Source organism: Homarus americanus, unplaced genomic scaffold (assembly GCF_018991925.1).
Source record: "Homarus americanus isolate GMGI-L3 unplaced genomic scaffold, GMGI_Hamer_2.0 scaffold41216, whole genome shotgun sequence".
Classification (NCBI taxonomy): Eukaryota; Metazoa; Arthropoda; class Malacostraca; order Decapoda; family Nephropidae; genus Homarus; species Homarus americanus.
The window spans coordinates 97,515-124,604 of NW_024729550.1; the positions used below are offsets into that span (position 1 = coordinate 97,515).

At 43.8% G+C, this 27,090-nt stretch overlaps 1 protein-coding gene across 1 annotated transcript; it reads left to right on the forward strand.

Moving 5' to 3' along the window:
- Positions 1-6,124: 6,124 nt before the first annotated feature.
- LOC121866755 (octopamine receptor beta-2R-like) lies at positions 6,125-26,793 on the forward strand. Its single transcript, XM_042366454.1, has 2 exons — positions 6,125-6,210; positions 23,230-26,793. The coding sequence occupies exon 2, from the start codon at positions 23,324-23,326 to the stop codon at positions 24,995-24,997; it is 1,674 nt and encodes a 557-aa protein (XP_042222388.1). The 5' UTR covers positions 6,125-6,210; positions 23,230-23,323; the 3' UTR covers positions 24,998-26,793.
- Positions 26,794-27,090: the final 297 nt, after the last annotated feature.

A 27,090-nucleotide genomic window follows, 5' to 3' on the forward strand; every position in this document is an offset into this window, starting at 1 on the left:
CAGTCCAGCCACGTCCAAATCAGTCCAACATCCAAGCTCACCTTATTCCTTTCAGCGTCACTCACTGTATAGCTACGATATTCAATGTACATACGCTCATGTGTGTGTGTGTGTGTGTGTGTGTGTGTGTGTGTGTGTGTGTGTGTGTGTGTGTGTAACTATTCTAAGCGGAGCGGCCCAGGCGTCTGTCTGACTCTCAGCTACCTGAACCTCCATCAAGATTGCAATCACTGTACAGCTGTCTCTACGTGTACCTGGTGATATACACACCTGGTGATGATACACACACCTGGTGATGATTACACCTGGTGATGATCACACCTGGTGATGATACACACCTGGTGATGATACACACCTGGTGATGATACACACACCTGGTGATGATACACACCTGGTGATGATACACACCTGGTGATGATACACCTGGTGATGATACACACCTGGTGATGATACACACACCTGGTCAGAGGATCTTTCACCCAGGAGACCAGCTGAGGAGATCATAGTCCGGCTGGTATCTCCTAAGTGACGAGCGTTAGAACACACACACACACACACACACACACACACACACACATCTAACCACACACACACACACACACACACACCACACACACACACACACACACACACCACCTGCTGCCTGTATTAAGGAGAGCGACGCGCACCGTCTACCCCATCAGACATTAATTAATCATCTAGGTGGCTCCCGTCTTATAGCCACAGCAGTGCCTCCGTGTGTGTGTGTGTGTGTGTGTGTGTGTGTGTGTGACCAACGAAGTGTACAGCACACACAAACACACCATCAGTTAGGACCAAAATCATTCATTATCTCCCAAACAACACAGAGGCTTGATTCTAATCTCCCAAAGCTGAAGAAAAGCTTAACTAATTGCCGACTCAACGTGAACCTCTCTATAATCTGTGTAAATTTTAAGTTTTTCTTGTATAATCATCCTTCTCAACCATTAGTGATTGGTCATGATAAAAGTACCAAGGTATCGATGTTCGTAGCATGATATCCACCAATGGAAATATTTACAGTACTCTCTCTCTCTCTCTCTCTCTCTCTCTCTCTCTCTCTCCTGCATATCTATCTCACCTGCAAAGCCACAATTTCAGCTTCCATGAAAACTGATGCAGCAGCCAGTTCCATTACGAGGAGTCGCTAGCTTTTATTTTTCTTTTTTGGTGAGTGATGGAAGGTACTGTTTGTTGAGGTGTGTGTGTGTGTGGTGTGTGTGTGTGGTGTAGTGTGTGTGTGAGTGTGAGGTGTGAGTGTGTGTGTGTGTGTGTGTGTGTGTGTGTGTGTGTGTGTGTGTGGTGAGTGTGTGTGTGTGTGTGTGTGTGTGTGTGTGTGTGTGTGTGGTGGAGGTGTGTGTGTGTGTGTGTGTGTGTGTGTGTGTGTGTGTGTGTGGGTGTGTGTGTGTGTGTGTGTGTGTGTGTGTGGGTGAGGGTGTGTGTGTGTGTGTGTGTGCCGGGGAGGGAGGGAAGCTATGTCTGGCCACTGTGAAGTTCAATGTAGAAATTCACGGTATATTTGATTTTTCTCAATAATAAATACCCGTACACACAAACACTTCATCACTTCAGTTGAAAGATACATAAAATTATATTCGTTAGTCAAATATTGTTTAATGATGGAATTTACACACAAAATATATACCTTGGAAACTTAACTCTTTTTATTTGTTCACACACACACACACACACACACACACACACACACACACACACACACACACACACACACACACACACACACACACACACACACACACACGGGTTTAATAATGCCTCGGACACAGCTGCTACCACCCAAGAAAATGGCAGGAAATGTTATATGCTAATCAGACCATCACATCTGTTTCATTATAATTTTACTGCGGCGTAAAGTCTGATGATGTGTTGCTGATGACGACACATGTAAAGTGGGTGTCAATTAGTATAAGCACTTAACTTAACTTAACCTAACCTAACCGCCAACCAACTACAACCTAACCTAACCTAACAACCAACAAAACAACCAACAACCACCTACCCCAACCAACAACCTAACCAACAACCTAACCTAACCTAACCTAACCTAACCTAACCTAACCTAACCTAACCGAACCTAACCTATTATGGGCGGTATCACTCCTATTTGAAGTATATTACGAAGCATTTGCGTTTTAAACATGTTATATCATACATACATACATACATACATACATACATTACATACATTACATACATTACATACATACATACATACATACATTATATACATTACATACAAAAGGACATTAGAGAGAGAGAGAGAGAGAGAGAGAGAGAGAGAGAGAGAGAGGGGGAGAGAATTAGCTAAGACGGAAGAAAATGAAGAGAGAGAGAGAGAGAGAGAGAGAGACAAGAAGAAGATTAGCGAAGGAGGAAGAAAAAGAGGGACCGTAGGAAGAGAGGAGAAAAGATAGGGAGACAGGAACGGGATCGGTGAGAAGGAGGGAGGGAGGAGAGTGTGGGTGGTGAAGGAAGGAGGAGAAGAGGTGGGTGGTGAAGGAAGGAGGGAGAAGAGTGTGGGTGGTGAAGGAAGGAGGGAGAAGAGTGTAGGTGTGGAGGAGAATGATGGAGGGTGGAGTAAACAGAATATGGATATTGAGGGAGTAGTGAGGGAGTATGGATGTAGAGAAGGAAGGTGGTAAGGATGGTAAGGAAGTAAAGGAGTGAGGGAGTGAAGGAGAGTGAAGGAGAGTGAAGGAGTGAGGGAGTGAAGGAGTGAGGGAGTGAAGGAGTGAGTAAGTGAGTAAGGGAAGGGATAGTGACCTCAGGTGTGGTGGGCGACATAAGGCAGAGAAACACCTCGACCAGACACAACCTTCCTTCAGCCTCACCTTTGTTATTCCTCGTTGGTGAAGACATACTCGACGTTCTCACAGACTCTCTATTAGGTGTTTGTGCTTGTTATGTACCTGGTGATTTTTGCTTGTTAGGTGCTTGTTTCTACTTCTGTGTCTTCTGAGATACTCTATGATTACTTGTTTTCTCTGTTTCACACCTGTAATTACCTTGCGACTTTTACCTGAGGGTCGGTCGTTAGCGGAGATTTATATTTGTGTATTTTTTTTATCAGTGTTGAGATGTGTCATTGAAGTGAAGCTGTTGAGTTAAGATGAGTTTTTATTGGTTGTGTCGAGGATCTGAAAACTTCTCCTTGATTCATGATCATATTGAAGGTTAGTTTGAGGTGTGCCTTCATTACCTGTCTTCATTCGTATTTCTTATTGGAAAATGTGTGTGTGTGTGTGTGTGTGTGTGTGTGTGTGTGTGTGTGTGTGTGTGTGTGTGTGTGTGTGTGTGTGTGTGTGTGTGTGTGTGTGTGTGTGTGTGGGTAGAACACGGGGACACAAACACTGAGTACATACAAACAGGTAATTCCTACAAACACGACCCCCACTTTCCTTCACCCTCAACACACCACATAACACCCCCTCCCCTTGCCCTCCCTCCCCCCTCTGTGTATCCCCCTTACTGTCTCAACTATCTCCTTAAGGGCTTTCAGGGGATCAAGCTCACCCCTTAGAAATACGATGCTCGAATCCCTGAACCAAATCCCCTTGAATACAACTCACTAAATTCAATGTATTTATTAACCATTCACTCTTAACCATTAGCCATTAACCGTACACCCTTAACCGTTCACCCTTAACCGTTCACCCTTAACCATTAGTAATTCACCATTCACATATAATCATCAGATCCTATTTTAGACATATTAATTTTTCTTCTTCACAGGTTTTAACACAAGTAATAGGAAGAACACTGACGTCACCATCAAATAGGAAGAACACTGACGTCATCACCAAATAGGAAAAACACTGACGTCATCATTAAATAGGAAAAACACTGACGTCATCACCAAATAAGACCAATGACGTCATCACCCAGACTCAAAGACTTACCCCTCCCAAAATCCTATTGTGACGTCAAGACAGGATGATACACGCCCGCTGGCTCTCCTTAGTGCCGTCAATTTACGAAATGACGTCAGTAAGGTCTAGGAAGAATGGTCTGCCGCCATCCTTACCTCAATACTTCAAGGATGGTTTCTGGTGTAGGATTTTGTGGCTCTATTATGATAGATTTACAGGGTGTAGGATGATAGATTTACAGGGTGTAGGATGATAGATTTACAGGGTGTAGGATGATATATTTACAGGGTGTAGGATGATAGATTTACAGGGTGTAGGATGATAGATTTACAGGGTGTAGGATGATAGATTTACAGGGTGTAGGATGATAGACTGACACTAAAATATCTTTACCAGCTTAAGTTTCTCTCTCTCTCTCTCTCTCTCTCTCTCTCTCTCTCTGATCTTACGTGTAGGGTTGTGAACTGTTCGACAAAGTTCCAATACGTTCAATCTTTCTACCAGGAACTTTATCGTCTTGTTTACGTTTAATATTGATTTATTTTCTTTTTTACGCGAGTTTTGTGTTTGTGTCTTGTTTAGTCACGTTTCTTCTATGAGTTTTGTGTATAATATAAATTTACCTTTCCTTTACTCTTATCCTCACCTCTCCTCTTCTCCTTTCATTCACCTTTCCTTTCACTCTATTCATCTTTCTTCCTCCCTCTCTCTATGCCTATCATGTTCCTAGGTCACCTCTCTCTCTCTCTCTCTCCCCAAAACCTGAATTTTCTCACAGAATTCTCCAGGTGAAATGGCATTCTGTTCTTCCCCGTGTTAAGTGAATGATCTTCCTATTGGTTTTATCCTCACTTGCCCTTCTTGCCCGCCTTCTCTTGCCCCAATATTGCCCTTCTTGTCTCTCTCTCTCTCTCTCTCTCTTGCCCTTTTTGTCCCCTTCTTGCCCTTTCTTGACCCTCCCTTGCCCTTTTCTTACCCCTCCCTTGCCCTTCTCTTGCCCCTCTCTCACCCTTCCTTCCCACTACTGCATTCCTTAAAAAGAAACTTCCCCTAAGCCTCTATCCACCCCCCCTCAGGTAGATAAATTGTTCAAAGCATATAAAAAAAAAAATAATAACATTCAGGTCGAGCAAGGCAAGGCAAGGCAAGGCAAGGTCAGGTAAGGTCAGGCAAGGCAAGGTCACGCAAGGTCAGGTAAGGTCAGGTAAGGTCAGGCAAGGCAAGGTCACGCAAGGTCAGGTAAGGTCAGGCAAGGCAAGGTAATTGAGGAAATAGGTCTTTTTTTTGTTAATAGCCAGGAAATTAACTTTACCTGATGAACTGTGAATGAGTAAATGGGAATGACCTGAGAGTAATGATATAATAATAACTAAACCGTCAGTGTCACAACATTTGGCCAATAAGTAAAAATTATGGTATTAATAACGATACAGTCTGTTGTTTAAAGCCAGTTGGAGTATTATTGTCCTTTTACTGTGTTGATATATGTGTGCTGGTGATATTAATAACAATGATGTAGATGATAATATTAGTAATAGATTTGGTAGTTAGGAATTGTTTATTATTATTATTATTGTTGATGATGTTAGTTATTATTATTATTATTATCATTTATCAAGAACACTGCTGTATATCACTGGCCATAAAAGGAACTCAGAAGGATATTACTTTAAGGAACAGGAGAAAAGGTGGAGTATTGGAGTGAGGGTGAGAGGGGGGTGGGGCGAATATACATGGGAAGACGTGGGTGGAATAGTGTGAGAGACAATGTGGGTGGAGGTGAGAGGGAGGGGTGGAGCAGGATAATGGAGGAGGGGACGGAGAGAGGGAAGAAGGGAGGGAGGGAGGGACAAAGGGAAGAGGCGATCGAGAGGATAGAGGTGAAAGAGGAAAGGGTGCGAGGGGAGGGTGATTGAGTTGGCTGGCTTGAGGGTGATGGGGGGAGGAAGAGAGGGAGAGAGGGGAAAAGGGGAACGATAGGGGAGAGGAAAGAGTGGGAGGGGGATGATAGAGTTGGATGATGGCGTGGACAGGCTTGAGGGTGATGGAGGGAGGGAGAGAGGGGAGAAAAAGGGGAAGAGAATATCGAGAGGGGAGAGAGGAAGAGGAAAGAGTGGGAGGAGGGTGATGGACGGAGTAGGGAGCGGGCACCGTGTGTGAGGGTAGGCGGCAGGCTGGGCTGTGTGGGCTTTAGTTACCCGGGCCAAGCCGTGAGAGGAGCAGCTCCTCCGTACACTCACACGCCGCGCCGCTGGTGGCTCAGTGGTGGCCGCCGGGGACACCCTGTAGACGTGACAGTGTAAGGCGTTCCTTCTGTCGTTCACTCCTTCCATCTATCTCTGTTACTCACCACCGTAGGCCAGTGATATTGACGTGAAAAATTAATAATGTGCCTCATGTCATATTAAATATCTGTGGTGGTGATTACACTTGGCTTAATCACTTATTTACACAGTTGTGATATCAAGACGGTGATTATCAAGTAGTGGTGGCGTTTATAAGTACACTTTAGCGAGATCAATGTTCTAGCATAACCCAATGTGTGTTTCAGTGTGACTCGTATGAACAACTGATCAAAGGAGAGTATTGAACTGTTCTTAAGATCTACCATAATGAACAAAAACATAAATATATACAATAACGAGAACATTACCAGGACCTTACGCTAAAACCTTTGTCTTCTGACCTAATGAGAAAGAACTTATCTAACTAATGGAGAGTCTCTGTCTTTATCAGCCGCCATTTTTAAGCATTGTTTTTTTATGTTTTAGGAGAAATAAACCCGTATATGGTGTTTTTTATATCAATTACGAATCTCTGTAGAACTAAACCAGAAGTATTTAACAAGCTACTGTGCGTGTGTGTGTGTGGCTGTGTGTGTGTTGGGTGACCTTTATGTGGATTTACTGAAAACACAAGAACTATGTGATGGATTAGAGTGACTTAACATCAGTATTCTTGAGAAGCTAAAAGAACACAGTCCAAGAGTTTATGTGGTAATTGTGAAGCGGTGGAAAATCTTATCTGGGATGGAACAAAGAAAAATTTTAATTCGTACTCGGACCATAGATCTCTTAACCCATGTGTTTAACCCATGGCCCAAATGGACTCGTTTCATGGCCCAAACAGACTCGCTTCATGTCCCAAATGGACTCTCTTCATGGACTCAACACTCAGGTTCACGCTAAGGAAGGACTCAGGAACCGTTTATACGCACGACAGGATATCATGGGTTATTTATGCCAACAGTGGGGCCCAGTTGTACTGTGATTACGCATTTCAGGGCTTTCAAGAACGATACACATGCTTTCAGAGACTTGAAGAATATATTTACCTACCTTAGGGCTCTCGTGGGCAATAGGGACGCACTTCAGGGCCCTAAGGACACTATGCGCACACTTCAGGACCCCCTTGGACAATAGACACACACTTCAGGGCCCTCATGGACAATAGACACACACTTCAGGGCCCTCATGGACAATATACACACACTTCAGGGCCCTCATGGACAATAGACATACTTCAGGGCCCTCATGGACAATAGACACACACTTCAGGGACCTAAGGACAATAGACACACTTCAGGGCCCTCATGAACAATATATACAACACTTCAGGGCCCTCAGGGACAATAGACACACTTCAGGGCCCTCTTGGACAATAGACACACACTTCAGGGCCCGATGAACCATTAGTGCTTCGTTTATTTTATTTATTTTATATTTTCCCATACAAGAACTGTCGACTGATTACACCTGGTAATAATAATAATAATAATAATAATAATAATAATAATAATAATAATAATAATACTATTTATAACAAAAAACAATAATAAACTGGTAACAATACAAATAACAATCACAAAAAAACAAATCCCATAAAACGATTAATACAAATATATTGTTGGTTAATAATAGAAACAAAAGAGACGGGCGTTGGGTATATATTACTTGGTTAGGTTAGGTTAGGTTTGGTTAGGTTAGGTTAGGTTAGGTTAGGTTAGATTAGGTTAGGTTAGGTTAGGTTAGGTTAGGTTAGGTTAGGTTAGGTTTGGTTAGGTTAGGTTAGGTTAGGTTAGGTTAGATTAGGTTAGGTTAGGTTAGGTTAGGTTAGGTTAAAAATATATTCCTAGTACAAATTATTGATTATTGTGAAAGGATTTTGTTTTATGGTTTATGTTTGGTAATAAAGAAACTAACAGACAACATGACCTAAAATATATGACCGATACGATTTATTCTAAAATAACACCAACACAACATTATTTTCTCTCAATATATGAAAATAATTTTGTGTTTTGATATTCACCTGAAACTAAACACCGAACAGTTGACGTTTGTGAAGGGAAATACTTATGATCAATGGGAAAAATATGAACAAAATTTTATTCGAAAAACACTAAAAAAATATTATATAAAAAAAATATTTCTAAAATACAATAAAAAACAATATACGAAAAACATTAAAAACATCGTTAATTAATTCAAGTTAATTCAAAATATTAATAATTATAATATTTACCGGACCCTTGATATAACGGACTTTTCCTTCCATTCAGTCCGTTAAATAGAGGTTTTACTGTACCTAAACTTATCTCCTCCTTGACTGACAAATATAAGTTACTTTAAACTGAATATATCATGATAAAATATATTCAATTCAGACTAACATTACCATTATAATATTACCATATCAACATAATATCCCAAACTATTTAGAATTTCTTTAATAACTTTATATAATTATGCATTAAACTATAACTAAGCTACATCAATATAATTAAACTATAACTAAATTAAATTAAATTATACGATTAATATTTCACAATCATTATTTTAATTGAGGATTTCTGATTATTGTTTTACTGTAAGTGTATGTGTGAGTAAGTGTATGTGTGAGTAAGTGTATGTGTGAGTAAGTGTATGTGTGAGTAAGTGTATGTGTGAGTAAGTGTATGTGTGAGTAAGTGTATGTGTGAGTAAGTGTATGTGTGAGTAAGTGTATGTATGAGTAAGTGTGTGTGTATGAGTAAGTGTATGTGTGAGTGGCGTATGTGTGAGTAAGGTATGTGAGTAAGGTAGTGTGAGTAAGTGTATGTAAGGAGTAAGTGTATGTGTGAGTAAGTATGTGAGTAAGGTATGTATGAGTAAGTGTATGTGAGTAAGTGTATGTGTGAGTAAGGTGTTAAATCCCTCGTATGAATATTTCTGACGTTAATATGATAAACAGTCAAGTAGGTGGATTAGTGACGTAAGCAATGGCTGCTTTGTGAGTATTACAGGCCAATGGGGTGATAATTAGGTGATGTTAACTGGATAATGGCATGAGTTTGCATCTGTTTACACACACACACACACACACACACACACACACACACACACGCACGCACACACACACACGCACACACACTCACACACGCGCGCACACACACGCACACACACACACACACACACACACTTGTATGTTGTTCACGTTTCCCCGATGATCATTATTAAAAGGTTTACGAGTCTTTTGTGGGTCCTATTGTGTAAATAATGTACCAGTTTAAGGAATTCAAATTGTGGGGTAATTAGGAGGAGTTTTGGAGTGTAGAGTGAGTGAAACAGACTGGTAAGCACTCCTATTGGTGGAAAATTTGATCTAAATATTCCTATTGGTCAAAATATTGATCCCCAACCCTTCTATTGGTGGACATATTCCAACCTCCCTATTGGTAGAAATACTGACCTCCAGCCTCCCTATTGGTAGAAATATTGAGTCCCAACCTTCCTATTGGTGGCTATGTGTATTTTACCCAAACATCCTCATTGGTAGAAGTACTGAGCTTAATGGTTCACCTAACGACCCTCAACGATCGTAATGATAGACATATTTTGATGATAAGGACCAACAAAGTCAACATGCCAGAGCTGTACTAAGAGATGACAAGATACTACTGCCGCTGCTCAGATCAAATATATACAGTCAACAAATAAAGTCCTGTTGGACGTCTCTCCCTCTGAACCACGAACCCCCAAGAGATTCAGACTCGTGAACCCGAAGCATTTATAGATAGAATAATGAATGAGTCAACTGCGCTTTGGGTCCATGAGTCTGAATCTCTCGGGGGTTCGTGGTTCAGAGGGAGAGGCGAACGGACTTGAGTAGTTGTTAACCGAACCTAACCCAGATATTCAAAGCATTTTAAATATAGGTACAGTTAAGCCTACAGTTGAAGTAGAGTATCAGACCAGTTTCACCTTCATCTTGTTATAGTAAATTGAGGGAAGAAGATTTAACCTACGAATATTATTGAATTTGGGTGTGGTTACGTCATCACATCTAAATGTTTTTTGGAATATTGAAAAAAATTGGTCTTTTGCGATATTCCTCTGACCATCCAAGATTTTCCTCTGACCATCCAAGATTTTCCCTGATCATCCAAGATTTTCCCCTGACCATCCAAGATTTTCCCCTGACCATCCAAGATTTTCCCCTGACCATCCAAGATTTCCCCTGATCATCCAAGATTTTCCCCTGACCATCCAAGATTTTCCCCTGATCATCCAAGATTTTCCCCTGACCATCCAAGATTTCCTCTGACCATCCAAGATTTTCCCCTGACCATCCAAGATTTTCCCCTGACCATCCAAGATTTCCCCTGATTATCCAAGATTTTCCCTGACCATCTAAGATTTTCCCCTGACTATCCAAGATTTCCCCTGACCATCCAAGATTTCCTCTGACCATCCAAGATTTTCCCTGACCATCCAAGATTTTCCCTGACCACCCAAGATTCTCAAGCCCTTCAATATTCAGTGTTCCATCTCACAGCTAAAATAACATCCTCTGAGCCTACTCTTCGATGGTTATTACTTAGAAAAACAGACTCCACATGTGGGAAGCAATCTCCTTGTTTCCTTGTCTCATCTGGTGCTTTAAATGCTCCTCAACCATCACTAACCCTTAGTATTTCAGGGTGTGTGTGGGGGTGTGGGGGTGTGTGTGTGGGGGTGTGTGTGGGGGTGTGTGTGTGGGGGGGTGTGTGTGGGGTGTGTGTGGGGTGGGTGTGTGTGGGGGGGTGTGTGTGGGGGGTGTGTGTGTGGGGTGTGTGTGGGGGGTGTGTGTGGGGGGTGTGTGTGGGGGGGTGTGTGTGGGGTGTGTGTGTGTGGGGGGTGTGGGGGTGTGTGGGGGGGGTGTGTGGGGGGTGTCTGTCTCGAGATGCCTCTTACTAAGCACCTTTGGTCCTCTTATTCCTTACATCACAGGAAACATTTTAAAGATATCAAATTGTTGTGAAAAATCTTCATAATTTATTGCAGGGTTGAATAAACATATTGCTGTTGCTATGACTATTATTACGTTAAGAATGTTAATGATATGTACATGTAACGGGATAGTGAAGATAATGCTGTTATTTATTTACATAATACGTGGAAGTTCATTTAGAAAGATAAAATTAACACGCGCACCAAACTAACAACCATGCACAACAAATGGATAAGCTTGTTGATTGACAGGTAGTTAAATACACACAACACACAAAGGATTGGGTCAATATTCGGTAGTGACCAACACGCAACTCTATATTGGTGTTTGATCACATAAAGTGGGCAAAGGTTTCTAACAGAGGGAAATGCGGGGCAAAAACATGCAAAAGCTAACGGAACGGAACGGAACCTAACCTAAAACCAAATAATAACCAAGGATTTTTCTTTAACATGATAACATTGCTCACTGAAGGTTAGGTTAAGTTACGTTACGTTATGAATGAACCAATATTCTCTCTGAACAATGAACCTTCAGATCAATAAACTACTAAACCTAATAAATATATCCGAACAATGAAGCTTCGAGCCAATGAAGCTTCATAACAATAAACAGCAACATAAAATAACTCCATACACAGGTACATAAATCGCTCATGAATCCGTATCAACACAAAGCCTCACTCACCTGTACGGCACCTGGTTAATTAATGAGTCTCACTAATAATAGACGACGGTCTGTTTGACTCATTGCTTAATTCACGGCCTGTAACGGGGGAAAATTTACGTTTTTACATTATGGAGGAAATATTTTTTTGTCTTGAACTTCTGAGGTTGATAATGGAGTTTACGAGAAACTTATACTGATAATATTATATAAATTTTACTTTGAGGTAGTTTATATATTTTGTATATCGAAAGAAAGTTTTGTTACTGAATAATGGTATTTTTTCACAATAGGATAAAATGATATATTTATTATTATTATTATTATTATTTATAAATTCAGTTGGTAGCACAATTATCAAGAGTAAGTCGTAATGATAATTCGTTCCCAAATCTACTATGTAATTCAGATCCTTTCTTAATAATAATAGCAATGATAACCTCAGAGAACAACTGAATATTTAGTAGCGCCTGGCTCCCGCGACCACCAGAGATGTGCCTCCCTCCTTCATTCCTCCCACTCCTTCTCCTCCTCCTCCCTCCCTCCTCACTCCTCCCTCCTCCTCTCCTCCTCCCTCCTTCCTCTCGCTCCCTCCTCTCCTCAACATATAACCCCTGCCCCACTGCCCACACCATACACCTCCCACGCCCTTGCTACATCAGATGTTTTTCTTGCTAATATCTAAATGCCTCAGTTCGTCCACTGGTATGTTGTCTGTCTTTAAAGCCAAATGGTTTCCGTACGCTAATTAACGTACTTTCAGGAGAATTGTAGCCAAACTTTAGTACATTAAGGATCTGTACACAGCCGGTGAGTCTTATCGATTCTGGTGTGTGTCGAGAGGCGGATAAGGCTCAAGATTAATAGCCTTAGTTTGGTTTATTCATCGGTGGAAGCGAAGTAACCCTGTCAATACTGTTATTTAATTACGGTTCGGTACTAGTTGGCTTCGGCTGTTGGCTTGGTTGCTGGCTTGGTTGGATTGCTGCTGCTGGGTTTGGCTGCTGCTGCTGAGTTGGGTTGCTGAGTTGGGTTGGGTTGGGTTGCTGTTGTTGCTCCAAGCTGCGAAGTTGGGTTGTTGGCTTGCTGGGTTGGGTTCGGGTTGTCTTGGGTTAGGTTAGGGGTCTCAGATGTTAGTGTGTTGAGAAGAAATGTATGAAAGACAGGGAAAAATATTTTATTCACGCAACATCTCAAATGACACTGATGGTCTAATTCATGGTTGGAGCTTAAGTGACAATGAGTGCAGGAGTGGCGGTAAATAGTGGTAGTGGTGGTGGTAGTGATGGTGGTAGTGATAGTTCAGGTGGTGGTAGGTGCTAGTGGTGGTGGTAGTAGTTGTGGTGGTGGTGGTCGTAGTAGTGGTAGTGATTGTTTAGGTGGTGGTAGTGCTAGTGGTGCTAGTGGTGGTGGTGGTGTAAGTGATTGTTGGTGGTGGTAGGTGCTAGTGGTGGTGTGGTGGTGGTAGTGATTGTGGTGTAGTGGTAGTTTGTAGTGATGGTGATAGTGGTGATAGTGATGGTAATAGAGGCGATAGAGCGCACTACTGCCTTGATGACGGATAGATAAAGAGCCAGTGACGGTGGGTATGATACCAGATGTGGGAAATTGGCATTGGTGATAGGGTAGCATAGGTGGTGGTGGTAGGTGGGAGGATGTGTTGGGGGAGGGGAGGAGGGGTAGGAGGGGGAGGGGGGTAGGAGGGGTAGGAGGGGTAGGAGGAGGGGAGGTGGGTAAGGAGGGGGTAAGGAGGGATGAGGGGAGGAGGAGAGGGAGAGGGGTATGAGGGGGTAGAAGGGGTAGGAAGGGGTATGAGAGGGTAGAAGGGATAGGAGAGAGTATGAGGGGATAGGAAAGGGTAGTGGTATGGGGTAAGAGGGGACAGTAGTGAAGATAGAATGGTTAGACGTATGATGTTAATACTGGCAATACTTATTCTGTACACCACACAATTTAGCCTGTTTTTCTCTCTTCCTCATTTATCTCCTCCTCTCTCCTTCCTTCTCCCTTCTTCCTCTCCTTCTTTCTCTCGGTCCTCCTCTCCTCTCCTCCATCCCTCCCTCCCTCCTCTCTCTCCATCCCTCCTCTCCCCCCTCTCTCTCTCCATCCCTCTCCTCCTCCTCCTCTCTCTCCCTCCTCTCCTCCTCTCTCTCCCTCCTCTCTCCTCCTCCCTCCTCCTCCTCCCTTCCCTCCCTTCCTCCCTCCTTCCTCCTCTCCCTTCTTTCTCTCGGTCCTCCCTCTCCCTCCATCCCTCTCCTCTCTCTCTCTCTCTCTCTCTCTCTCTCCCTCCATCTAGCCAGCCTCTACCTTACACCCCCCGGGTCAATAGTACACCCCCCCCTTCAGAGAGCACAACAGCCTCCCATCTCATATATCTAATGTTGGCACCCGGGCCGAGGGAGAGCACACCACCACCTCCTCCTCTATAGTGTTGGCACCTGCCGAGGGAGAGCACACCACCACCTCCTCCTCTAGGATTGGCACCCGGCCGAGGAGAGCACACCACCACCTCCTCCTCTAGGATTGGCACCCGGCCGAGGGAGAGCACACCACCACTCTCCTCTAGGATTGGCACCTGCCAGGAGAGCACACCACCACCTCCTCCTCTAGGATTGGCACCCGGGCCGAGGAGGAGCACACCACCACCTCCTCCCAGGGTTGGCACCCGCCGAGGGAGAGCACACCACCACCTCCTCCTCTAGTGTTGGCACCCGGCCGAGGGAGAGCACACCACCACCTCCTCCTCTAGGATTGGCACCCGGCCGAGGAGAGCACACCACCACCTCCTCCTCAGGATTGGCACCCGGCCGAGGGAGAGCACACCACCACCTCTCCTCCAGTGTTGGCACCTGAGAGAGCGAGAACATCACCACTTACATATAGCACTTGGGGAGAGGGACAAGGAGATGGGAAGGGAGGGGAAAGGAAGGGAAGGGAGAGGGAAGGGAAGGGAAGGAGGGGGGAAGGGAAGGGAAGGAGGGGGAAGGGAAGAGGGAAGGAGGGGAAGGATGGGGTAATATAGGAACAGAGGAAACGTCATACACTTCAGGAACACGTGGGATGTACACTAAGGGAACAAGAAGGACAACACAAAAGACGACCATTACAGGACCATGGAGACGAGATTACACTCCGAGATCTGTTGGTCTGGTCGCTGAGGGAGGGGAGGGGGTTATCTGCTGGGGGGGAGGGGGCCTTAGTTGCTGGGGGGAGAAGGGAAGGGAGCTTTAATTCGTGAGAGGGGAAGGGAAGAGGGTCTAGTTGCTGGCGGGAGAGGGAGGGGAGGGAACGGGGAGTACTTTTAGTTTCCAGGAGGTGTTGTGTGCAGTGCGAGGGGAGGAGGAGGAGGAGGAGCAGGAGGAGGAGGAGGAGGAGGAGGAGGAGGAGGAGGAGGAGGAGGAGGAGGAGCAGGAGGAGGAGGAGAGCAGGAGGAGGGGAGGAGAGGGGAGGGAAGGGTGTCTGCCAGCTTAGTGGGCGAGAGAAATACTAGCTATGTTCTCTCGCTGCTCACTAACACTTACATTACTCCAGAGAATTAGCCCAGGACACCACCACTAGCTGCCGTCCAGACTCATATATCTGTGATAGGAACGTGAGGAGCCGAAGTGTGTTTAGGTTAGGTTAGGGTTAGGTTAGGTTAGGTTAGGTTAGGTTAGTTAGGTTAGGGTTAGGAGAGAGAAACGACCGAATGATAAAAAAGAAGACAGCTGCAGGGACAGAAAACAAGTATTAAGGGTGAGTGTGGAGGGGGGTGGGTGGGTGGGGGGTGGGTGGGTGGGTGGGTGGGTGGGTGGGTGGGGTAGAAGACAGGTGTATGTGGGCGGGTGTCTCGAAACGTGTATACCTGCAGAGGCGAGAGTCGGGTACTAAAATACTAATCTAAGTCAAGACCTCGCCGCCTGCTACTCTCAGGGGAGGGGGTGTTCTTGCCTTCTCCACCTGCTTAATTCTCAACTAAGGCGACACTGCTCCTGGGGTGATATAACACGGCACAACATGGCTGACAACGGTACAAGACTAGACGAGACGAGAGAGAGAGAGAGAGAGAGAGAGAGAGAGAGAGAGAGAGAGAGAGAGAGAGAGAGAGAGAGAATAATCATCAAATATTCTAACATAAGTAAGGGAATAAATACCTAATAAAATATATAAAAAATCACTAATAAAATACTACACACACTACTACACCACACTACTCAGCCACACTACTACACCACACTACCCAGCCACACTACTACACCACACTACCCAGCCCACACAAGACCACATTAACTTGACAATACCCGAAATAATTCTCCTGCAACACGGCCACTCATTGTAGTAAGAGCATCCCTGTGTGTGTGTGTGTGTGTGTGTGTGTGTGTGTGTGTGACTGTTTACTCTCCCAAGTTTAATTCCTTTAATTAATTTTCGTCGAGGAGTACAACACAAATGGCTGAAGTGTTAGTATATTGTGCGGTGGGTTGTACCTGGGAGAGATACAGGGTACATTATTCTTCACCACTAGAGTACGTTCAGAGCAACTTGAGTACATTTAATGAACCCCTCGAGTACGATCACAGTCACTTTAGTATAATACCGTAACCATTTGAGCACGTTGAGTAAACTCCACTATGACGTCACGCTTATCAACACCTCATGACGTAACATAGCCTGTGACGTCATCCACCACCAGTAAGTGTCACTAGCATCATTAACATAACATTAGTTTTAACCTAACCTGACCTGACCCAATCTAACCCGACCCAATCTAACCCAACCCAACCTGACCTGACCAAGCCCAACCTAACCCAACCCAACCTAACCTGACCTAACTTGACCTATCCCTGATGATTTTGTTTAATTGTCAACAGTAGAGATTTAACACACACTATTTCCCGCCATTTAACATTGTGCGTTTCGCGTGTGTAGCAGTTGTTTGCTTCATGTTTCATAAATAGAACCGAAACTTTACCAAACTGGACCGGATTTCCAGCTTTTAGGCCGCTGGAGGTAATTTATGGCATTTGCATAAATTTAATGAATACATTTAGGCGAGGTAGTGGCCGGCTTCCACACCACAAGCCGGCCTCCACACCACTAGCCGGCCTCCACACCAATAGCCTAAATATTTTCAAGAGCAGCAAAAAAATGCCAACATCCGAATCATGATAGAGTTGTTTCTTTTGACCTCATTATACAGTACACTAACACTCATCCACCTTGGAACGGGAACGAAGGGAGGAGGGATCTGCTTGCTATGGGAGGCATCAGCTAACTCTCCTAACTCAATATATCTCGATTTCCGATAACATGAGCAAACGCTTGTGTCTACATTCAGGGAGTTACTGAGACACCTGTTTATTTATATCCTCTGGCAGACGATTCCTAAAGATTAAATGTAAAGATAAAGAAATATAGCTTCACGAATTTCAGTTTCAGTAGCGCAACAACGCTCCCGGGCGAGTGGTGATAGGCCAAGATAAACAAAACGTCCCAACGAGCGATTTATACAATGCGTTCGACAATCCTGTGAGCTATCTCGACCGCCCACACGAGGCAGAGAATTCCACCATATAGAGTCAAGAAAACAAATGAATGACTTAAACGTTACTAAATCCTAGAGAACTCCACATTAACAGAGGCTAGCGTATATAAAACTCATATACCTTACGATCAGAACCAGCAACTTAACACAGCTACAACGATATGCAGAAATAATAAATCCTAAAGTACTGTCTCGGTGAAATATGATCGATGCATCTTAGAGCAGGAAACAAACTTAACATCTGTAGTTTTTGAAGAGTGTGAGCGAAACTAAACACAACTACGACACAAAAGACAAACAGCCTCTTAACTGTTGACTCAGATAACACTAGTCCAGAATCATCGTCAAAATAAATACAATAAAAAAGGTATATTCAGACTTACTTACTTACTTGTACTCTAGTGAAGACTCTTTGTAGTGTGGTGTTGCCCAGGTTAAGTGATGCACCTGGGGGAAGGAAAGATTATTTAACTATTGATGACTGAGTTATTATTATTAATTATTATTACTAGTGTCATTGTTATCCCTACCTACCCCCCCCCCATTAACACAAGCACTAGTTTTTCTACCTTCTGATAAAGGCGTGTCAAGACGTGTCAAGTGAATCCTTTTCTCGGTTCCTCCCTTTCTGACATTTCCAGTCTATATTAGCATTTTTTTAAACATATTTATTCCTTAAGAGAAATAAGAAAATGAGATAAATTAGATCCATAATAAGAGATGACAGGACGGTAATGAGAGATTAATGGCTAAAATGAAGGTAAGAGAGGCAAGGGAAACAAGAGACTGGAAATGATGAATGAATTTTAAAGCTGTGGTCCCCGGAGAGATGAAAAATCCTGGTGGGAGGATTGGTTAGGGCAGCCCGGGAAAAACTGATTGGAGTGGACTGGATTGGAGGGCCACGGTCGTTAACCCTCAGTATTTCAGGACTGATGTCTCTCTCTTGATTAAAACTGGTCTCGATTTACCAAACGATCATATATACAACCTCAACAGCACCTACAACCCTCCATCACACCTACAACCCTCCACCACACCTACAACCCTCCACCACACCTACAACCCTCCACCACACCTACAACCTCCACCTACAACCTCCACCTCCTCCACCACACCTACAACCCTCCACCACACCCAACAACACACCTACAACCCTCCACCACACCTACAACCCTCCACCACACCCACAACCCTCCACCACACCCACAACCCCTCACCCACAACCCTCCACCACACCCCACAACCCTCCATCACACCCACAACCCTCCACCACTACAACCCTCCATCACACCTACAACCCTCCACCACACCTACAACCAACACACCTACAACCCTCCACCACACCTACAACCCTCCACCACACCTACAACCCTCCACCACACCTACAACCCTCCACCACACCTACAACCCTCCACCACACCTCACACCACAACCTCCACCACACCTACAACCCTCCATCACACCTACAACCCTCCACCACACCTACAACCCTCCATCACACCTACAACCCTCCACCACACCTACAACCCTCCACCACACCTACAACCCTCCACCACACCTACAACCCTCCACCACACCTACAACCCTCCACCACACCTACAACCCTCCATCATGCAGACGACCCAGTCCTACACGTCTACATCTTTCATAAAGGGAATCAAATCCAACTTAACCAGCGCACGTACCAAGAGACTCTGACCATATGACACCTAGGAATAAGGTCTAGAATACTCGTGCATCCTTAAGGTATGCCTTTTGACGTGTTAGAATAGAATGGAAATATTGTATAGGGAAGAAATATTTGCGGGAAGAATATATTAGTTGATATGATGAAAGAAAATAAACCACGGATTTGGTTATGAATTTCAAGTGATTTATGTGATTGAGCACGATGGCTTAGCCTCTTGATTCCAGTGACTTAAACCCCTGATTACAATGTCAACCTCTTAGTACGATGATTTAACCCCTTGAGTACGATACCAGATAAAATACACACACACACACACACACACACACACACACACACACTACAATGAGATTAAATTATATTCCAACCTCAAACACACACTAAAAAAATAAAAACACGTATTGCTTGTAGAGTTTTATAATTATCGTTTTAATACACTGTAATCTTTTCTGTGTGTGTGACTGTGTGTTGGTCTAGAGTTTTTTGTGCCTCGGATAACACGTGATACCATTGTGTTGTCTTGTGAGGTTTTCAAACAATACCCCACAATATTGTTCTCAGTTCCCGGTCACCCGCAGTAAAGGGATATTTTTTTTCCCCCTTTGTCTTTTCCCCGCGAGTGTACAAGATTACCGTCATGATTTCTCTGTTATGGCGACACTAATACTTGGTTCCTGGTCGTGGTGATAAGGGTGATTTTTCTTCTTGTGTTCAGTGATTGTAATTTTGATAGTATGAGGGTGATTCAAAACTATTCTGGTCATTATTCAGTAGTGACCATACACGGTGTTCTATATTGATTTGTATATAAGAGATAGAACAAACAATTAGAATACTTTACAGCGTTTCAGGCGGGAATTTATGATTTTCGTTCTTTTAACTTTTCCATTTCACTTAACAAATTATCATATAAAGCCTGATCTAACCTAACCTAAACCATTACAGAAAACTTAAAAACGCGTAATATTTAAGGTGTCAGGGTTAACGAGCCGATTTAGGAAACTTTTCAGTAGATGAAAACTTCTTCAGTTTATCAAGAAAATCCCCAAACTGGCGACGGAAATTATTCTCTTAAAAATAAAAAGATCATCAAGAACCTAATATGACTTTCAAATATGAGTATACATGTCTAACCTAACCGAACCTAACCTAACCTCGCCTAACCTAACCTAACCTAACCTAACCTAACCTAACCTAACCTCACCTCGCCTCGCCTAACCTAACCTAACCTAACCTAACCTCGCCTAACCTAATCAAACCAAAGAACCCAGAAGGACGTAACCTAACCTAACCTCCTATCCATTCAAGAACACTACGTATTATTAACCAACATCCCAGCTGGCAGTTAGATACATTTGTGTTTCTCATATTGTACCGATGTTTACACTCTAACTCACCATTGTTGCCTTTTCCCTCTCACAGTTCACTCGGGCGTTAGTACACAACTCACAAGATAATCCTCTTCAATATGGATCAATTTATATATATATCTGATTTCTTCTCCTTCCAACAACCTTCTCTCCCCTCCTTCTCCCACTCTCTTTCACCCTCCCTCCTCCTCATCCTTACTCCCCCTCTTCTCCTTATCCCTACTCCCCTTCCCTACTCCCCCTCCCTCCTCCCGTTCATCAAGAAAAAAAAAAGACTTTAATCCTCTGAGGTTTTACACAAGTTGAATGCGATTAACATAACTTCTACAGCGTCAGGTAATTCTCTCAACACAATGAAAATTTAACGAGATATTTATAAGCCGTTTGTCACCGCCTCAATATACAGCGTAAATGATAAAACAGGAAGCTGGGAATTAAACCCCTTAGCTAATTGATTAAACACCCTAACACTACTTGGGGTTAGGTTAGGTTTAAGATACTCAATAGTAAAGTAAAATATAATGGGATGCTCATCTTCAAGTGATCAAAAAATTAACATTTCATCCAGCGAGCTACAAGAGGCCGTAAATATTCCTCAGCACATAATCTTAAAGGTATTACTCCAAGTCCCCCTCTCCCAGCTGCCACCCTCTTGACGCTGCCGCTGCTCACATGAAATATCTCACACAAGAGGTCTACTTGGCTCCCTCTTGAGAATTTCCTAAACTTTTTGTAGAAAGTTCTTGTGAATCTTTTAGTCGTGGGCTATATTAAGACATTGCAGGTTATGTAAGGCGGAGATGTAAGGAACTTGTGTGTGTGTGTGTGTGTGTGTGTCTGTGTTCATCTGTCCGTGTGTGTATGTGGAGTAAATCTGCTTAATATTTCGACAAAAATTTAATCAAGAGAGATCCTGACAAAGGATAAAGTATCTTATTTCTTGACCTACCTACACACACCCCACACACACACACACACACACACACACACACACACACCCACACACATCACACACACACACACACACACACACATCCACACACACACACACACACACACACACACACACACATACACACACCCACCCCCACACCCACACACACACACACACACACACACACACACACACACACACACACACACACACACACACCCACACACACACACACACACACACCCACACACACACACACACACACCCACACACATCACACACACACACACACACACACACACACACACACACACACACACACACACACACACACACACACACACACACACACACACACACACACACACACACACACACACACACACACACTCCCACACACACCTACACACTCTCCCCAACACCCACACCCTCATCAACAACACCATCAACACTATTACAATATATTATCACCATCATCACCATTATATCACCACCAATCACAGTAAAAGAGACAAGACACACCTGAGAGTCTTTCATAACACCTGTGGTAACACCTGTGGTAACACCTGTGGTAACACCTGACAGACGATGACAATATTTGAGAGATGAAATAAGGTCATTGTATATGCATCTCAGTGTGGTTTAATAAGGTAATTTATGTGTCTCAGTGGTGATTTACTCTCTCTCTCTCTCTCTCTCTCTCTCTCTCTCTCTCTCTCCTGCCTGACACAGTTCTTGTTTTTCTCCTTCTCTTCCTCTCTTAGTCTCCCTTTTCTCTTCTATTCGTGTTAATTGATTCTATCTTTTCTTATTTATTTTTATCGGTTTTTCTCTATAAGTTACCTGAGTTATTTTTGTGAGTCTAAAGCATTTGTTGTTTGTATACAGGATCTTTGTATAGATAACATGATTAACAGTTCAGGGTCATTCAGCAGGGTCGTTCAGTAAAGTCGTTCAATGAGGTCGTTTAGTAAGGTTATTCAGTAAGGTCGTTTAGTAAGGTCGTTCAGTAAGGTCGTTGCACGTATCTCAAAGGTGTCGTTGTTTACTGAGGAGACTAACACATCGTCTCTGGGTCGTTTGCGCCCCCGGGAAGTTTACGACCCGAGACAGACGACCACTAAGGTAATATTTTTATTCCTCATATCAGGAAGCTTACAGACGCTTACATCATTACTACTTTACGACAAAAAGATTTCCTGGCAAGACTTTTTTCCATCTTCTTAAGCTGTATACAACGCTCACTGTCTTGAACCTAACCTAACCTAACCTCTCGAACCTAATCTAACCTAACCTAACCTTACCGAAACTAACCCTACCGAAACTAACCCAACCCAACCAAACCCAACCCAACCAAACCCAACCCAACCCAACCCAACAAACACAACCCAACCCAACCCAACCAAACCAACCCAACCAAACCCAACCCAACCAAACCCAACCCAACCAACCCCAAACCCAACCCAACCAAACCCAACCCAACCAAACACAACCTAACCCAACCCAACCCAACCAAACCCAACCCAACCCAACCCAACCCAACCTTAACAGTGTTCTCTATGAGCGGGGTTATCAAGGGTGGCAGGGGACTGTATTGCCTGGTGTGCCACGTGCCATTATATTTCTGTGTGTTCTCTCCTCCCCCGTGACATATGAGCGCAGGGAATGTCGACTCATGCCTTTCCTATATCGTTTTCGGCGACATTCCACAAATTCCTCTACAGTTGGATATTAAAAAGATTATACACTTAATATAGACAATTTCTTTTAGCAATAGGATGCCTGAAATACATGTTAGACCATTTTGTGTATCAGAGGGAGAGTTTTGTCTTACTGTACACGTGTGTGGTAGTCATCATGGTAACTGTCTGACTGTGTTGCAGGACTGGACGAGGTGACAATGGCCCTGGCGTCGTGTGAAGCAGACGACTCCAGGTGGGCGGGGGAGCGTATCATGCTGAGCTGCCGTGGGCGCTGATGGCCACCCCGACGCCGCCCATGTCCCAGCTCTGGCTTAACACAAGTGTCGTTGCTGAACTGAGTGTCACAGAGGCTATTGACCTGACTACTGCTGCTGGGGAAGACGCTCCGGTGGGGAGAGACGAGAGCGGGAACGTGTCGGTAGGAGGCGGTGCAGGAGGGGATGCCGTGCTGGGGGAGAACGTGTCCGTGTTGGTGATCAAGACCTTTCTGATGGGAAGCATCATCGTGGTGTCGGTGATGGGTAACGTGCTGGTGATCGTCAGTATTGGGCTTCACCGCAAGCTTCAGGTTCTCACCAACTATTTCCTGGTGTCGCTGGCCATGGCAGACATGTTGGTGGCTTCCTGCGCCATGACCTTCAATGCTTCTGTCGAGATCTCCGGAAGGTGGCTTTTCGGCTACATCATGTGTGATCTTTGGAATTCGTTCGATGTATATTTCTCCACAGTGTCCATACTACATCTGTGTTGTATCAGTGTTGACAGGTACTATGCCATAGTTAAGCCCTTAGAGTACCCGCTCTATATGACTAAAGGGACGGTAGTGTTCATGTTGGCCAACGTCTGGCTGGCTCCCACACTTATATCCTTCATCCCGATCTTCCTGGGCTGGTACGCGACGGATGATCACCTGCAGCTCCGCGCCCTGCAGCCGGAGACCTGCACGTTCGAGGTTAATAAAGTGTACGCCATCCTGTCCTCGGCGTTCTCTTTCTGGATCCCGTGTACGGTGATGGTGGTGCTGTACTCGCGCATCCTGAGGGAGGCCAGGAAGCAGGAGGCAGCCATCTTAAGCCGCACCAACAGCACGTGTACCATCAACAACGTCCAGCGTCACTCCCCGTCATCCACTGCTCAACAGATCTTGGCAGCGTTTAGATCTTCCAATGGACCAAAACTGAGGAGAAACAAAGCAAAACAGAAATGTCAACAGGACTTCCAGCTCGGTCCTCTTCCTCGTATCTCGCGCTCCGACCTCAGCAACGACCAGGGGTCAGTGTCCGTGTGTGGGTCAGGCAGGATATATAACCAAAACCAATGTACAAATAGTAGAAAAGTTAATAAAAACTTTGTGAACGACACAGGTCAGTTAGGGCTGCCAGTCACACAGGAACACTCGAGTTCTTTAGAAGTGAGTCCACGAACAATAAGTCCTGACTTGTCTTATAACGAGGAGTCAGATGATAGAGTAGACATGAGCCCCAGCTCCAGGCCTCAACTCTCCCGCAGTAGTTCCATCAGCATCAACGGCCACACGGGGAGCGGCCTGCCCGTCAGGGTCATCAGTCCCGTTCCTTTCGGGCGACGGACGTCCATGATCCCCTCCGGCTTCGGTCTTGGGGGTGGCGGCAGCACCAGCAGCAGCAGCCACCCGGTGCTTCGACGAGAACACAAAGCAGCCAGGACGCTGGGCATCATCATGGGCGCCTTCATCCTGTGCTGGCTGCCCTTCTTCACGTGGTACGTGGCCGTCACCATCTGCGGCGACAGCTGCCCCTGCCCCCAGGCCGTCGTCACCATGCTCTTCTGGATCGGCTACTTCAACTCTACACTCAACCCGTTCATCTACGCCTACTTCAGGACAGACTTCCGGGACGCCTTCAAGAAAACTCTTCGGCAGCTGAAGTGTTGTAATCGTGATGATGACTACCTGGGCTCCTTCGTCTGACCCCAACAAGTCACTTCCTTCTGCTCCGTCGGGCTTTCATTTAACGTAAATATTTATGTATATTTCTCCCCTGAACACCACAAGGTTAAGGGAGTAACTACTGCTTTAAAGGTAATATTAGATCTTTATGTGAAACCATTTTGTTTACTAGTGTTCTGTGGTGACGTCATTCAACTGATTATATTCATTAAGGTAAAACAACCATCCAGGTCATACTGCAGACACTCTAGTTCATCTTTCCCCGACCCATTATCCTGAGTGTCTTTATTTTACGACATTATCAAAGCATTTCTTCCACTTATAAACAGTCCAATAATACTAAAGGTTTAAACGGAGTGAACTATATCGACCTCGGATGACTTAGCCCAGGAAAATCTAACAATTGTCTAACCTAACCAAACCTAACCTAACCTAACCTAACCTAACCAAGCTAAGTCACTCTGGGCCGGATAGAACGTTTACCGTGTAGAGCCAGCGTGTGAGGCCGGTGCTACGGTCCTCCTACTACTTTAAGGTGCAGGAGAGGTAGACGTAGAGACCAACCTCGTGAATAATGTGACCAATAATGAAGTAATACATAATATATATCACACACCGCAAATAACCACAAACGGTATTATCATGTGTCCAGGATCAAGGAATCGTTAACAATTATTAAATACAACAACAATGACCAATTCCCAGATATATCACCGCAGTTAACCACTCATAGCCAACTAACACCTGGAAAAAGTACACCTGTTATTAACCTTAATTAGCCATCACCTGTCTACCAGTACATTAGAACATTAGGCGATAAAAACTACTGAAAGATGTATCACTGTATTTAACAAAGTGATGAACACACATACGTTCCTCCATAACAACTAGTAAACATTAATACTCCACAAAAATATAAGTTACGAAAAATATATAACTGAAATATTCCTCATATACTGTTAACTATATCAGGTATAGAATAGTAAACCCGTTCGTACACTTTCATTATGATATAGAAAGTATAGATTCATGTATACAAGTTTACTTTGATAGTTTATGAACTTTTTTTGTTAAAGTAACTAAGAGAATATTTCCACCAGGTCAAGAGGAGAGAGTTCAGATGACGGGTGCAAGAGGTCATCAGAGGGTGAGAGTAAACTTTCAGTGCAAACTAAGAGTAAACTAGGAGTAAACTAAGAGTAAACTAAGAGTAAACTATGATTAAACTAAGAGTAAACTCAGTCTGCCTCGGACGGTATACAAATACTGGTGTGTGTGTGAGTGTATCGACAAAACCAAACTCCAGAACCTTTCCAGGAACTTGTTGAAGAAAAGTTTCTCCTAGTGGCTGGAATGGTACACACTGCCACACTCCCATCTCCTGTGACCTGCTGCAGAGTTTTTCAATCACGCTGAACATACGAGGAGATTGTTCACCTGATTTAAACAGTAGAAGTAAATCTATTTATTTTATTTGTGGAGTTATGGAGTTTGGAACTTGTGGAGTTATAGAGTTATAATATACAATAAAATACAATCATAGTTCCCAGCTTATACAATACCACCAGGTGATGTTACAGTGAATGATGTTTGACTCGCCACAAATGTTTATTAATATGCTGTATCGCCAAACATGAACTAGTGTACTGTATTGTGAAGTTACAGACCTGTCAAAAGTGAAATTAGTGATACTCTTCTGTAATATGACTATAGTTATAATGCACCATAAATTATCGATATACCATAGTATTACAAAAACAGAATTCAGTGACTACATCCCTGTAACGTAAAATTATAACGAAAAAAATGTTTTCTCCTAAGATGTGAAAAATTAAAATTAAATTGAGTTTTTGTTCTATATTCTGTTTATAATGATTAAATGTTAGTCGTTCTGGACCCCCCCCCCCCACTACAGCACTGGCAGGCTAGGTGGACTAGATGCATCGTGGGGCTGTGAAGCAGGAGCCCCCCGAGGTCATCTAGCTCTGTGATCTGCTTGCCTCGCTGTGAGTGTCCCAGAGCCTTATGTTCATCCATAAAACCAGACTGTTCACAAATGTTCACTTCAAAGAGATGGCTTTTAAGAAATTAATTATTATTATATATCTTCACAA

Bases quoted from the DNA above. Each gene is read 5' to 3' on its own strand.
- LOC121866755 (XM_042366454.1), top strand. From the start codon at position 23,324: ATGGCCACCCCGACGCCGCCCATGTCCCAGCTCTGGCTTAACACAAGT.